The sequence below is a fragment of the Erythranthe guttata genome, chromosome 6, assembly GCF_056151865.1.
Source record: "Erythranthe guttata isolate IM_541 chromosome 6, IM_541, whole genome shotgun sequence".
Taxonomy (NCBI): Eukaryota; Viridiplantae; Streptophyta; class Magnoliopsida; order Lamiales; family Phrymaceae; genus Erythranthe; species Erythranthe guttata.
Genome location: NC_142538.1, coordinates 14,001,249 through 14,017,479, shown reverse-complemented (window position 1 = coordinate 14,017,479; position 16,231 = coordinate 14,001,249). Strand labels below are relative to the sequence as shown.

Below are 16,231 nucleotides of genomic sequence, written 5' to 3'. Positions count from 1 at the left end.
CTCCAGTTTGTACCCGTTTCATCCCATTCGAGCTACATATTTTGGAATTAGATAATCGTAGGATGTGTCTCTTGGCTTGTGAATATCAAATTTTTTTTTGGTGCATTAGAAACTGCATTTTTTCACAAAGCGAGTTCAAGTTAGAGAACATTCCACAGTATCTAAAGATTCTGTCGAATTTGATACGATAAAAGTAAACTGAAAAAAAAATTGATAATTGAGGGGTAGTTTTAAATTACGGTACCCGTAGTGTAACCATAAAATGAAAACGGCAAATATCACTTCCGGCACATGTACTATTTACACATTCTATAGCCAGATTGGTTCTTTGACGACCGAATCGAAATCACTTGACCCTGGGCCTGGCCAGCTGTATCTCCACCCCTCCTCGGCTCCACTGTACGACTACCGGCGCTGATTTCTGAATACACCCCCCCCCCCCTCTCTCTCTCTCTCTTCTCTCTCTCTCTCTAAAATCGAATTTCCAATGCTGTAGTTTTCGACACACCCATTGAACACACACCAAAAGCACACAGGCATTGTACTTTTATTAAATGACGTCGACCAGCTATAGTCCATCGAGAACCCCCGGAATCTCTAGGATGCAATTCGGCGGTTCCATCGCTTCCCGGCTGAGATCCTCCTCTTTGAAGAAGCCGCCTGAGCCGCTTCGCCGCGCCGTTGCCGATTGTTTGTCCGCCGCTGCTCCGTCGCAGGTCGAAGCTTCCAGGACGTTACGGGTTCGAATACTCCTCATTCATTTACTCAATTTTTTTTTTTGATTTTGTTTATTCAGATCGTCTTGCTCTCTGCAGCTATTGTCTCATTTTTAATCCGATTTTGCGTTTTTACTAGGTTATATCTCAATTTTCGGTATGATACTCTTGTGAAGGGTGGACTTTGTTTTGGCTTATGATTTTTTTTTTTTTTTTTCTCGATTCTGCCCCTTTACTGGCATTTATTTTGTCAATTGGCTAGTGACTGGTATAAATTTTGCTCCTAATGATCCAGAAGAATGTATGTAAAAATGCAGGTTGATTGTGCTATACATAGTTGCCCTGTTTACGGTAGCGGTGTTGGCCAAATGTTTAAATTACACTAGAATAGTGTTTCTTGTTTTATTAACTTAAATCATTCAAATATGATTTTTTTTATAGTTGTTTCCCTATCAAATTGCTTTCCTAGCCTCAATGCAGTTTAGGATTGTTTCAGTCTGATCTAATCTCCTCTACCACAATTTTTCAAGAGGTGAGAGAAAGCGAAAGACGACTATGTTGTATGATATGAATCTGATTTTCTATGACAGGATTACCTTGCATCGCTTGCAACAGTTGACCTGGCGTATGGCATGATTCTAGAACACACACTTGCGGAGAAGGAACGCAGGTACTTTTTTTTTTTTGGGTGATATGGTGCTATGGTATAAATCTAAAATGGTTGATCAGACCATGCACCGTGCTTTTGTCCTTTCAATGTGATTTTCCTCGACTATTTATTATTTTATAGTATGTTATAAAGTTGATTTATTTTCTATTCTTTCGTTTGCTGCTATATGTTTTTTCTTCTGAGTTGCTGAATATTTATTATGTCTGCCTCCCTCTGTGTGATCAGTCCTGCTGTGGTTGGAAGGTGTGTGGCGCTTCTGAAACGATATCTTTTAAGGTGATTTCTTCCTATCATCAGACTATTCTCTTTCCATTTGAGCCTTTATGCATGAGAATTGAGCATATTTGACATTTAGAGATGCAGTATGTTCACATTTAATGCACAGACTCATGCTGTATTACATTATGGTGCACTCAGTATTGTGTATTACTAGTTTGCTGCAATAGTCGGGATAAAATAAAAAGCGAAATTTTCAATTTTTGAGTTATGAAATTTGAAAAAGTTGATAAATTGGCAATTTTGTTCACTAGCCATCTCGTATCTGAGCTGAACTGTAATCGGCTTCCCCACCACTCCGTATAGGCTTACTAATTCCACTTGAAAAATTCAAGCAAACCCTTTCTGGGGCATTATCCGCAGTTACATATAAGTTCTGTTTATAATATTTATGCAAGTTTGGACCACTTAAGGAGTTTCTTTAATGCGTAACCCTTCAGTACAGTTTTCACTAATATGCAGCCCTGGGTACAAAAAAAGCCAGGACTGTGTGTTGAAGGAAGAAACATAATTTTTGTTTTCCTAGCATTTCTTAAAAATGGTGCCTCGAGAGAAAACCAAATACAAATCAGTATACAAAGATTATTGTTGGAGATAGCAATAATACTCATTGTCTTCAGATAGATCATCGATATGAGAGCTTTTAAACTCGTTATCAAAACTAACAAGATCCCATATCACTCTAGCTACCAAAATTGGACTCTTCTAAATATAAGGGGAAATAAGATGGGACATGGGAATAAAGACAAGACAGTAAAAAAATGTTTTGTTGTATAGAAATTATTTATGTTGACTATGCCTTTTCTAAATTTGTGTTTCATTCAGTACATGTATCTCGTTTAATTTCCTTATTTCCTTTATTTACCATCTTTGTTTTTATTGTACGTGTGTATCTCAAAAGGAGATTGTGTATTAGCACAACGATAATTAAGGCGATCCTTCAATTTTAATTGAATCATTAAGAAACTTCTTCACACTTCAAATACAACTGAAATTTGGATTAATGAATCTTGTTATGTGCAACTAGCATCTACATTAATTCCAACACATACAAAAACTATAGGCTCTTAATAGCCCTTCAGTCAAGTACAACTGAAGATTCGTGATGATATTATTCTCTGGTTATGTTTACTTACATTTCTTCCTGTCAGTTTTTGATAAAATGTTAGTGCTGTCTCACGTCTCCTCTTATGATACTTAAACCAAAGCAAACTGCAAACCATTTAGAGTAAATAAATATATTTTAGAGCAGTAGGAGGTATATAGTAGAGATGAGGGGTGAAATGAGTTAAAAGGGCAGGCCAGTGCAATTCAACTCAGTTGTAGGTCCAGGGAATTGGAAAAAAAGGAATATAGGATTGGGGTTGTCATGAGGAGAAAATAAAGGTTTATTGGTAATCAAGTAATACTTATAGGCTAGAAAGTTGTCTGTCTGAGCAACAAAAATAATGTTTTTGATTTTATTATTACTGTTAGCTTAGAAGTAGAAAACTAAAAACAGCATTATACATTTAAGTTTTCTACTTAAATATCTCAAGTGACTAACTATTTTCATTCGTATATTAGCTTTAGTTACTTTCATCTACCATGAGTACCATATAACTTTATAGTTTAGCTTTTCCCTCCTTTCTAGTCACATTTTATGAATCCTCAAACAAATGAGAGTTCTGATGGTATGAACCCATAAAACTTGCGTAATGAGTCTCTAAAGTATTAAGATGATTTAACCAAATTTTCATCCTTGGCATACAAGATACTGATGCTATACTGGACATCCTCGTCTTCCGTACAATTTCTTATATGTATGTAATTGTACTTGTTTAGTGGGCATATGCATTTAAAAAAAATTGAGAAGAAAAAGATTTGAAATAATATTGTTACAAGAACACCATTAAACCATGGTTTTCCAACTTTCACTTCTTCTCCAAATTATCTTCTTCTCCAAGTTTCCTAACTCCAAATTGAATGGCATTATTATCTTCAATTGTGTGGTATTGATTGTGGTGACAAATGGGTAGATCATGCAATAACTCCTGGTATTGAAATAACTTAACTGGTAGTTTGGATATCAAATAAGTTGTAGGGGTCCCTTAATTCGTGTGGGTGGGTTTCTCAGTGGTCTTTCATATGGTGTTGGCTTGCTTTGTTGCATACACAACAAAGTGGCAGGGCTCTTCCATTATTGATCTGAATCTTCCATGTTTCCCTAGTTTGCTCTGCACCCCCACCCACCCCCCCCCCCCCCCCCCCCCCCCCCCCAACCACCACCACTTAATCAATAGTATCTTCCTTTTCCTCCTTCCTCCTTCTCAATACCCACTAATAGAAGGAATGTAAGTTCTGAATTGCAACATATTAAGATATGTAATTTTTGTTTAATTATTTTTTATATTAGCATTGGTAGAGCTTTGAGAAGGTTGCTCATGAACCTACTCTGGTTAATTATCTCATCCACAAGCTTATTGTTAATTGCAGATATAAGCCCAGTGAGGAGACATTACTACAGATCGATCGATTTTGCACAAGTATAATTGGAGAATGTGATGTGGGCCCTTTCCGAAAATTGGCACCACCATCTACAAATGTAAATCTTTTGCCTGTGTCGGGTTATGCATCCGGCGGCGCACTTATGAAATCTTTAAATTATGTTCGCTCTTTAGTGGCTCAATATATCCCAAAGCGCTCATTTCAACCAGCTGCCTTTGCTGGAGCTGCACCTGCATCAAGACAATCCCTACCAACATTATCATCTTTATTGAGCAAATCATTCAATTCCCAATTAAGTCCGGCAAATGCCAAGGAATCTTTGGAGAAGAAGGACACATCTGTAGCATCTATATCTGACTCTCCAATTGCTGAAGAAGTTGATGAAGTTGGAGATCTAGAGTTTATGGCACTTGATGCTTTCAGATGGCGTTGGTCTGGAGACCAACATTCATCACTTCTCTTGCCCAAAAGGTCTTGTTCTCTATCTGCTGTTATTCATTAATCACATTAGTTGTTTTTGCTTTTACCAATTTCTGAAAATACTCACTTACAGCGATCACATTCTGAATCTCCAAGACATTCGCACTCATAATTTCCTAGAAGTAGGTGCAGCCGCTCTTCTTGTTGGGGACATGGAAGCGAAAATGAAGGGTGAAGCTTGGAGAATTTTTGGAAGTGCAGACATGCCTTACCTTGATCAATTGTTGCAGCCTTCATTACTGACTACTGTCACCAACTCAGCTTCAGCTTTTGCACACTTGACAGCAATAACAGCGCTAAAACGCTCCAAACCAGCCGCTAATCAAATTTGGCATGTTTTTGCTTAATCCCTTTCTTTTTCCTACTGTGGTTTGAGTTTATTTTCTTGCCAGTAATGTTTTCTTATATTAATTGTTAAATCTTCATGATATTCTCTTGACATTTTTATTGATGGTATACTTGTTACCTAGTAATTATTTAGTAGAGCAATGAGGGGATGCTGATTTTCTGTGGCTCGTCATTTATCAATTTAAAACCGATGAAATTTGTTAACTTTTCTAGCACTCGATTAATATAATTTTTGAGATTATGGAGACTTGTGTTAGTTAATTCACGCTTTAATATCTAACTGTTTGGAGTTTCTTTCTTTTCTGCTCGGTTGTGTTTTGGTGATTTTTCTTTTCTTATAAGTTTTTCACATCACGGTTCTCAAGATTACCAAGTTCTATGACTGCGCATTCATCTGCGACATCATGGGAATAACTTTTGTTGTAGGTCTTATTATGTCATGGACATTTTGGCTGGTGGGCTTGTTTTATGAGATAATATGCTAATCTGAACTTGATCTTCCCATCGTATTGATCTGAATGTCACTTCTTTTTCCTCAGGGAGGATACTCCTATGAGCACATTTCGGCCACGTGCTAGACCACTCTTTCAATATCGACATTACAGGTAAAGAATGAAAGTTTCTTTAGGTACCCTTAATTATGAACTGCTTGTCGATGACTATGTCTCCTCCCTGTTGTGAGTTCACTTGCAGTGGTTTTTATGATTGCGTGCCATGTAACTTGTTGGTTGTAGAGTTAATTATTTTGAAACCTATGTTTACATTCAACACCCTCTTCTTTAATAGTCATTTATTCGTTGAAATTTATTAATTTCATATGCATTCCATAGCTTTGTATATATATATATATATATATATATGTATATGATGTATGTATGTTTACTTTATTTAATTGTGCCAGTGAACAACAACCCTTGCGGCTGAACCCTGTGGAGGTATACGAGGTTATTGCTGCTGTTTGTTCTGAGGCATCTTCTGCCACTTCCAATCACCTGACAGTCTCATCTAAATTAAGACAAAGTGGAAAGCCGTCGATGGATGTAGCCGTGAGCGTTCTTGTAAAACTTGTAATTGACATGTAAGATATGATGCATTTGTTTATATCTTATGAATTAACTATAAGACACGCAGCCACATACAATTTCCTTTGTCCGTGTGCCTAAATATGTGCAAGTATATAAACAAGCATAAATATGGGTGAGTGGGAGAGTTACTGGGGCATGTCTCAAGTACGAGTGTTGACTGGGTAAACGGAGTAATAATGGTGAGAAGATTGGTTTATATGTAAATCCCCTCATTTTTATTTGTTGCAACTTTATCTTCTATAAGATTATTCTACTGATCCTTTTTTCGTGGGAATCCTTGGTAACTTTGTCAAAGAATTGTGCTGGTAACTTTCTTAGCTTAAAGTCTTTGATTTTTCATGGCCAAGTTAGTAGGTTCAAATTCTCGTCATCGGCTTGACTAGTCAATTTGACTTATTCTAATCTAAACTAAGGATACTTTTACGCTCCCTTCTCTGTATTGCTTACTCAGGGTCAGTTTATCATCATTCATTAGATCTTCTAAAGATTGGGTCCATAGGTTGAACTATTTAGAGTTAACTTACTATCGTAAAATCTTTCCTCCGGAATAGGGTATAACAGTAACCAGAGCTGACATTTCTATAAACAAGCTTCTCAACCTGATACGTCAGTTCTAAACTGTTTGCAGGTATGTTTTGGATTCTGAGACTGCTGGTCCTCTCTCTCTATCCTTGCTAGAGGTGCTGCTTTCTTCTCACATGATTTTATATCAGACATGTATTTATGTCTAATTATTTTCTCTGTAACATTGTAGGACATGCTAAATTCTCCTAGCTTGATGTCAAAGACTCGAGCTTTTGATTTAATTATTAACCTTGGAGTGCATGCACATTTATTGGAGCCACCAGCTCGTGACGATTCCTCTATAATTGAAGAACAGTATTCCCAGGAAGCATATTTTGACAATGGAACTCAAGTTTCTTCACATGGAAATTTAAAATCCAACTCTCTCAAGAAAACAGGAAATTCCTCGGCTATTGATACATTTGAGTGTTGGATTCTGGGCATTCTCTTTGAGGTTCTTCTTCATCTTGTTCAGGTATATCCTATGACAGGAAATATTTGCAAATGAGTGAAAGATAAGATTAACAATAATGACAAATAGTTTCCTTTGAGATATTTAAACTTTCAATAATATCTACTATATGCATTAAGTTAGTTAAAAATGTGGAGGAATAGGTTAAAATAGGCCGAGATCAATAGAACGGTGAGAGGAGAGAGAATACTTATTACAATTGATGAACAAAAGTTGTTTAATATACGTGCTGCTGATCTGTACTTCAATAAAATTTATGAACCATGATGATGGATTTTTTGAGTTCCCAGTTATTATATTCAAAATCTCCAACATTTAGGCTTCCTCGATTTCCCCGTGCTGTATTCCATCTCTGTCTTCATAGTGCTGCCATGAGAACAGATTAGGGACACCAAATAAAGTTCTCCGCATCCAAATTGTGATTGGTGGTGATACTTTTTCACCAAAAGATTTGAGTAATGATTGTTAATCATTGTGAAACTGAATCACATGACGTGGCTGAAGATGTAAGTTTCTTCCTAATCTATTCCCTAATCTGAAGATGTAAGTTTCTTCCAAATCTATTCCCTAGACCTTAAGTCTCATAATGGAGCCATCTGCATAATGTTTAACATTAAATGCCGAACTTATCAGTAGTAAGTTCCTAATTTCCATTTCTTGGGTAAGTTCTTTGTCTCAACCATGGTTTCTTCCCGTCCTGGGTCTTGGAAGTGCTTCCTCCAATTCCTATGAAATAGATACATTAGTAAAGAACAACTAAAAATGTTTGTAGGAAAGGGACAAAAGATTCATATGAAAGAAACTTAGGGATAGGATCTTAGGTGCATGACCAACTCTTTCCAGAGAATTTGGTTTAGGATATGGGTAGTAGGAGGAAATTTATTAACCGATTATGTAGAAGTTGAGTCTAGGATCGGTGCTTGACCAAGTAAATTGCTGTAAATATCTATACCCATTTTTTCTTATGAGATTTTGTTACTAAATCTGGCTTGTGCAATCTTCGTGATTTCATTGAGTTTATCACAACTTTAATCCTCATTGCCACTGAATCTTTGTTGGATCCTCCATTTCCTTCATGCAATTTTTAGTGATCATTAAAGTCCCATGATTTGTTGAAAATCACATTCCATATATTGTGAACTATTATCAGTTCATAATATTATAACCTTAGCAGCAAAACAAGTATTATTTCATGGATGGAGACTACTTCTTCATTTGCACACATAATATGTACGCTACTCATCTGACTACAGCCATCAATATACCTTTTTTGACAACTAATAATTTCTTCTATCCTTTTTTGTTTGCTTTCTGTCTACTTATTAATTGATGCTATGAGTCATTTTTCAACTTTCTCATACAAGAGTTCCTCTTGACTATTTTACAGATGGAAGAGAAAGAGGAGGCTGTCTGGGCTTCTTCCTTAAGCTGTTTACTATATTTTGTCTGTGATAGAGGCAAAATCCGACGGAGCAGATTGAAAGGTCTTGATATTAGAGTGAGTATCTCGACTACTTTGCTTTCTTGTCATATATTGATTGCTAAGAAAACCTTCTTTAGATGCACCTCAATTTTTATGTACTTGAATTGTCTTTTCCCTTGCTTGAAATGTCAATAATTTGTTCAGAAGAAGGTATACATGGAGCATTGATTTGTCGGTTCGTTGCAGCCTCACAGATGAAGTAACAATCAACTTCAATATGCTTAGTTCGTTTGCAAAAACTGGATTTCTAGCAACGTGAATAGCTGTTCAATCTGAAATGATATTTTTATTAATATAGACCATCCAATTTAATTAAACTACTACTTGTTCAGCTATTAGCGCACAGTCCTGTACATGAATTACTATAAGTTGGTATTTCATATAAAAAAATATCAAGTTCATAGTACCAATAAAAGAAAGACTAACTATATCCCTAGGAAATGCGTTTTATTAAATTAGTATTTGTTCAGCTATATTGCATGCATTCTGATTTAAGTGAATTAGTATAGGTTGGTAATTCTTATTATAATTATTAAGTTGACAATATCAATATAGAGGACTAACTTTTCCCTAGAAAAATAGTCTTTTGTTCCCTCTACAGGTCCAAACTAAGAAACATTTTAATTGGTTGTACATTGTCTCTATGGTAGGTCTTAGATCTCATGATCAATACAATGCTGTAAAAAAATTATAACGATATCTTCATCATCATTAAATTTGTCTTGCATAATTTCGACATAGATGATTCAGTCTCAAGCTCTCGCCGCCCCCCCCCCCCCCCCCCCCCCCCCCCCACAAAGGATTTTTTTCTCTCTCATCAACGTTGTTCTCTGCCCACAGGTTATTAAGGTACTCATGCAGATCAGTAGAAGAAACTCTTGGGCGGAAGTAGTTCATTGCAAACTTATATGTATGATGACAAACATGTTTTATCAAGTGCCAGAGGGACCTGATAAAGTTGTTTCAGCTACCCCTTTGTTTCTTGTTAACCAAGTTGATCTGATTGGCGGAATTGACTTTATATTTGGGGAGGTACTAGTCTAACCATTTCCTGTTAGCTAAATTTTGTTGAGAAGGAAAATCTATGCCACATGTGGAAACTGGAAACTATAAGGTTTTTTTTGACCTGCTATACCTGTTCAGCAATTATCTTCTATGGTTCCTAACAAAAATAGCCTTATTTGGATTCGTTTTAATATTTAGCCATGAAGAACAGCTTCCAGAAAGAGGCTCGTTAAGTAGTGCTCTCTTCACCTCAAATCTTTCTTTTAATGGGTGGTATAAATGATTTGTTTCAGAATAAGAAAATAGTTTGTTTTCTTTCACTAAGTAAGCATATTATTCTTTTTGTGTATGTGTTTAGAGAAATTTCAGAAATCAAATGTCTCCGGTACTTCTCTACTCTACGATTGTATCTCCTTGCCCAATGTTGACTCTCTTGCATTGGCAGAGGCTGTGCATTTTAAGACCTACATGAAATTGATCTTTTATGCTCAAATAGAGTGAATGTTCATTTTGCAAATGCAGTTGGTTCTTTCAAACTCGAGGGAAGAGAGAAGAAATCTATATCTGGTGCTTTTCGACTATGTATCACATAAAGTAAATGAGGCATGTATAGCTGCTGGAGTTTCAGAGTATAGTGATGATGAGATTCGACCTATTGCTGTCTTGCTTGTGCTTGCAGACGCACCCGAAGCACTGCATATTTCGGTCAAGTTGAGCGTTGAAGGTATTGTGGAACTATTGAGGAGATCAATTTCTACTGCACTGTCCACATATCCTAATAATGATCGGCTTTTGACGGTATGTTTCTCGATCTTTTTGATCTTGTTTACATAATTGAAACATGATATTCATTTTTCCGTTTGATCAAAAGCTAGGTTCACTCACATTTATATTCAACTTTATATGTCAAAAGGAGTGGAGGTTGTTTATGACTTTGGTCGAGAAGTCTTCTTCACCCTGCTTGATTCAATTTTATGAAGTACCAATTATGGGAATATAAATTTTGACGGCGTCCTAGTATTTTGTTTCCACGCTAAAAGATAACATATTTGCTAAGATTATGACATTGGTCTAGAAGCCTTCTTCACACTACTTGATACAAATTATGAACTGTCAATTATGGGAGTACAAATTTGAACAGTGTCTTAGCATTTTTTATCCACCCTGAAGTTTGATTCAACATGTTGCCATCTTTATAGGTTGTCACGTTTTAACTGCCCATTGTGATTGATCATATAAATTTACTGTACTGGATCCAAGTGGTTTGATCTGTAAAAAAATGTCGTGTTCAACTTCAGTTAGCCATCTGTATTCTTATGTCAATTTTTTACTTCTGATCATTTCTTACTTTTCATTCTTTCATGTTGATATGAACTTACAATGTGGTTTAACTCCGGACCAGATTGCATATCTACTGAGAACATATTTTTATGAACAACAAAAATATGACCTCAACTTTTGTATTTGCCTGAGTTTAGGCTTCTGTGCATCTATTTTAAACCCATGCTAACATTATTGGATATTTCTACCTATCATTTCCTTCTTTTATAACTTTTTTTGTAGATGTTATATAGCATGTTGTTTGATTAGCTCAGACACTCGTACATAGACGAAAAGAAAATATTTGGTAAAACATATTCTTTATATGTTTTTTTAATTATGCTCCTCTTGCAGCTATTGGAGAAGATAGTAGAGAAGTTTGACACACTCATAGGGTCATTTACTCATGTAGACAAAGAGTTCACTCAAATGATTCAGATCACGAAATTATTCAAATCTTCTGAAAGCATTGGTGAAGTTCCTGGAAACATTTCTACTTTGAATGCGAAGCTCTCTTGGACCACTCTACATTCTCTTCTACACTCTGAAAGGAAAGCTAATCGCCACAATGGGTATTTGTGGTTGGGGGACTTGCTGATTGCGAAAATCAGTGAGGAAGGTGATCTGAGTCTCTGGTCAAGCATTAAAAACTTGGAGAAGAAAATTTTACTTGCTGGTGTTAATGATTATTCAGCCTCTTCAGATGTTCCTTTACCAATCTGGCTCATGTGTGGGCTCCTCAAGTCAAGAAATAGCCATATCAGATGGGGCTTTTTGTTTGTTCTGGAGAGGCTTCTGATTCAGTGCAAATTTTTGCTAGATGAGAATGAAGTCCAGCATGTAATGCGTAGTCAACCTTCGGCACATATACATGACAAGAGTCGTCTTGAGAAAGCGAATGCTGTGATAGATATCATGAGCTGTGCCTTGTCTCTGATGGCTCAAATTAATGAAACTGATCGAATGAATATTTTGAAGGTAATCAATCTATTGTTATTGGTGACGTTCTGCAGTAATCCTTGTTTTGTAATTTCAACCTGTTATGCTGATTGTCGATACCTGTCACTCTTTTTATGATTTCCTAAGTGACTTTTCTCTCTGTAGAAAAGACATCTCACAGATAGGCGATGCTTTAAGCATTCAGAAGTATGAACCTTCCTCGTGGCACAACTGCCACTATGCATATTGCTGCTGCTAGTTTATGATAGCCATTATAGTTTGACTTTGTCCTGATCTGACTCTTTTTGTTTAGAGATAAATAATTGTCAGCTAACAGATACTTTTGCTTGGTTGCTTCATTAAGTTGTTTTGTTTAAGTTCGTTGTTTGCAAGCGTAAAAACACCTCATAAAATTGTTCTGTACTTCTCTATCTTCTTACACTGTTATTTTCCTCGGACGTGCATGAACAGATGTGTGATATTCTATTATCTCAACTGTGCTTGAAAGTTGCGCATGCTCCTGTGATGCCATTTGGAGATATAATGCACATTAAAGATTCTAGTACTTCAGAAAAGATGACTAAGGGAGATGGAGCAGAAGGTTTATCCCTAAAGGAGAACCCCAGTCGTGGTGATTTCAGTGGAGACCCTAAAACAAATTTTGGGAAAAATATACATACTCCAATTCGTGATACTGCATCCATGGCAGCGCTGCTTCTTCATGGACATGCTATTGTTCCCATGCAATTGGTTGCTCGTGTTCCTGCTGCATTATTTTATTGGCCTTTGATCCAGCTAGCTGGTGCTGCGACAGATAATATTGCTTTGGGTGTCTCTGTTGGTAGCAAAGGAAGAGGTAATCTTCCAGGTGGCACATCAGATATAAGAGCTACACTTCTCTTACTTTTAATTGGTAAATGTACAGCAGATCCCGCTGCTTTCAAAGATGTTGGTGGAGAAGAATTCTTCAGGTAGCTTTTCAGCTTGAACTCACTGTTGAAGGTTCTTGTTTATTTGATTTCTAAACACTTTTTGCATAATTGTCAGGGAATTATTGGATGATACTGATGCAAGAGTGGCATATTACTCTTCAACCTTTCTTTTGAAGGTATGTATTGGATCTCTTTTTTCCGACGTTGAACTGTGAAATGTGGTGATATTATATTTAATTTGAATTTATATTGCAGAGAATGATGACAGAGGAACCAGACAGTTACCAACGCATGCTTCATAGTCTTGTTTCAAAGGCTCAGCAGGTTATTGTTCTGATATGAAGAAACATATGCCCTATTTCAAAGTGTTATAGTTGTTTTAATCTATGAAAAAGGTCTTTTTCGTTGCCTAGCTATCCTTCTATGTTTCCACAATTTTGTGCTGCTTTTTATTGTCCATTGGGATTACTCAGGCTAGAATCCAACATGGAGTAGATTATCATTTCCAGTGTCATCAGGTCCTTTAACGATGCTTTTAAAACTCAAAATGACATGACCATGTTTATTGTGTAGTAACTTCAAAATCCATATGAATTCCCTTAGCTGCCACTGATGCAATTAGCATTGTGGACTTGGTATATTTTCAGACTAACTTGTCTTCAATTGGCTGGGATGTTGTTTGGCCGGATCGAAGTAAAGGTTGACCAATAACAGTCCGCAAGTTCAGTTCTTAGTAGAACTTGTGGATAATAACTTAAACCATGTTTCTCCGGTTTAAATTATTATGTGCATACTTTTTTATATGGGTTGGCCTTAAAGGAAACACATCAGCTCTGTTAGGCAAACAATGAAGTCACGTTTATCCATATCTTATTTGACTGTTAAAATATCCTAGGAAATATAATTCTTTAGAGTTTTGCCTGTTGCGACTCTACACATTTTTATTCAACCAGTGCCACATATATAAGATAGATTTCCGAAATTTCACTTGGTATACACTCTTTAATTCCGTTGCTTGTGGACTATGTTAAAAGAAATAGGGTTGTTATTTACATTAGGGACACATTTAAATATACCAAAACCTCCCTTTTTAGATTACTTCGCTTGAAAGCAAAAGATTTAATGTATGCTTTTGTGATATATTATTATTTTTATTGGTTTCCTCTTATGTGCTTAATTTCTCACTTGTCTGATTATATGAGTATGATTTGGCGAATCATGTACAGAGCATGCCTGGTATAATGTGTAGTATTATCCTTTTACTACCATGATTTTCTTACTAGTTGCTTATGATATTCTTAAACTTCTTTTTTCAGAGCAACAACGAGAAGCTATTGGAAAATCCATACCTCCAGATGCGTGGCTTGCTTCAGCTGTCAAACGAATAACTATCTTTCTCACTTTCAGCTGTCAAAAGCATCGCTACTTTTGGCTGGTGATTGAGCAATTTAATGCTCACTACTCCTGATGTGCAATGCCTCACAAAAAAAATATGGTGACAGTTAATGGTTATGCTGTGACCTCAGTTCTATCATGATCGGAATGAATTCGATGTTCAGCTCCCAATTGTGTTATTATTTTAGATGCCTTAGGACGGGTTGTCTGCTACACGTATGTTTCAAGAGCTTTTTCTTAAATTATGGTGGAGGCCAGCAAACACTTAAGCCTAAGAAGTGCTGAGAAAGCCTACCTGGAAATGAAGAAAAGCTATTTATATTTCTGAATTTTGTGATGGCTGCACATGTGAAGAGAAAGAGCTGCTTTTGTATGCTGAAATGTGTCAAAAATCTGGTTTTCAAGCCAACTTCAGGTACTTTTACTACTTTTTCTATAAAATGTAATTGGTAGATTTATCATGATCTTCTGTTAGAAATTTGAATAGATAAGTCAGATAGAAACATAGGGAAAGCAGACTATATTATTGAATAAGTGCACTGTCTTATAAGGAGATGCCACACAAATATCCGAACTAACAGACACCGACTACTAAATAGACACATATTCATGACGTAAATAGACTTGTAAATATCTTCTAACACTCTCCTTAAGTCGGTTCAGCACTTGAGCTTGTTTAGATGAAAAGGACAAATTTAAAGAATAGTCGAACAATGGTTGATTGGCAGACAACTAAGAGTCTAATCTCCTAACTAAGATAGGCAGGAACTACTAAGTAGACACAAATACGTAAAGTAAATAGACTCATAAATACCTTCTCTAATTTAGAACAAGCTACAAATATACTTATAATTGTTACTTATAAACAAAAATAAACAATGAATGATAAAAGTTTCTGTTCTGCAAGTTTTACATTATTCATACTCCTACTAGTGATCATTCTTTATCTTCTGTTTTTTTTAAATTTTTTTTTTTTTATTATTTTCAGTAGTTGCAGTTTTTGGGAATGCATGTGAGGAACACTAATAAGTCTTTGAAGTGGAGAAAATGTATGGTCTGTTGTCCTTTTCTTATATGAAGAACAAAATTCTAAGGTTCAATATACTTCTAGTGGTGCGTTTCGGAAGGTTTGCCTTTTGGATCCAAAGGAGCACCGTCATCCGGCTGGAATATCTGTATAGGAAGTGTGTCTTATGTTCCTCGTGTAGTTTTTGTTTTTCAATTTTGTTTCTTTCTAAATACATGCTTATTTCGCGTGATTCTGATTTTTGTAGTGTAAATTTTGTTTTTACGATAGGTTATAATGTAACTTCTGTTCTGTAACACGTAAATAACCATTTTCTTAATATCCTTGCAATGAAGTGTTGGGTTTTTGGAAATAAGGTGCTGATATATGTTGTAAGGACCTTACAGGTTGACTTACTGTCTTTGCCTATTCCATAGGAATCTGAAAACGAGGTTCCTATGGCGATCAATTGGCGAAGCCCGAAAACATAACCTTGGAATTTTAATATACTGCTTACTGTTTGATGGAATTTTATGTGCTCATCTTCTTTTACATGATAAACAAATTTAGTTTTGGTTTTTTCAACAGTCCTGTGAGAATCCCCACACCCTACAAGATGATTATTTGTTTTAACTATATTTCACCTATTTTTTTGGAGTTAATTGCATACACCCCTCTGTGAAAATTCTAATTGCCAGAAAAGCCCCTATGTAAAACAATCAACATTTACCCCCTATGATGGATTTTATTTAGCACACCACCCCTTATCCGAAAAAAAATTGTTGACTATAGTTTGTGGAATTTACGTGATAAAAATTATATTAGAACTAATTGAAAATTTGAAACTACTTTAGCTATCTAATGCGTAACTTAAAACAAAATGATTTATTTTAAAATAATTTTTTACACATATATGCTTATAATAAATATATCATTGGAAAATTCTTCAAATTTAGTTGTACTCAAATTAAATTACATCGAAGATTTCAATATATATATGTCGAGAAAATTACAATAAGAAGAAAATAAACTCTCACCGTTGTATAAATATAG

At 35.7% G+C, this 16,231-nt stretch overlaps 1 protein-coding gene across 2 annotated transcripts; it reads left to right on the top strand.

Moving 5' to 3' along the window:
• The first annotated feature begins 219 nt into the window (after positions 1 to 219).
• On the top strand, positions 220 to 15,551 carry LOC105962724 (uncharacterized). 2 transcript variants are annotated; one of them, XM_012987048.2, is made up of 18 exons: positions 220 to 740; positions 1,307 to 1,386; positions 1,612 to 1,662; positions 4,138 to 4,620; positions 4,703 to 4,960; positions 5,517 to 5,582; positions 5,879 to 6,055; positions 6,691 to 6,742; positions 6,817 to 7,101; positions 8,486 to 8,596; positions 9,422 to 9,613; positions 10,109 to 10,384; positions 11,261 to 11,884; positions 12,317 to 12,816; positions 12,893 to 12,953; positions 13,033 to 13,101; positions 14,094 to 14,587; positions 15,161 to 15,551. In XM_012987048.2, the coding sequence occupies exons 1-17, from the start codon at positions 555 to 557 to the stop codon at positions 14,163 to 14,165; spliced, it is 3,543 nt and encodes a 1,180-aa protein (XP_012842502.2). In that variant the 5' UTR covers positions 220 to 554; the 3' UTR covers positions 14,166 to 14,587; positions 15,161 to 15,551. The 2 variants fall into 2 exon arrangements, with proteins under 2 accessions (XP_012842502.2, XP_088676007.1); XM_088819881.1 differs by having other exon boundaries at positions 287 to 740; positions 15,164 to 15,551.
• Positions 15,552 to 16,231: the final 680 nt, after the last annotated feature.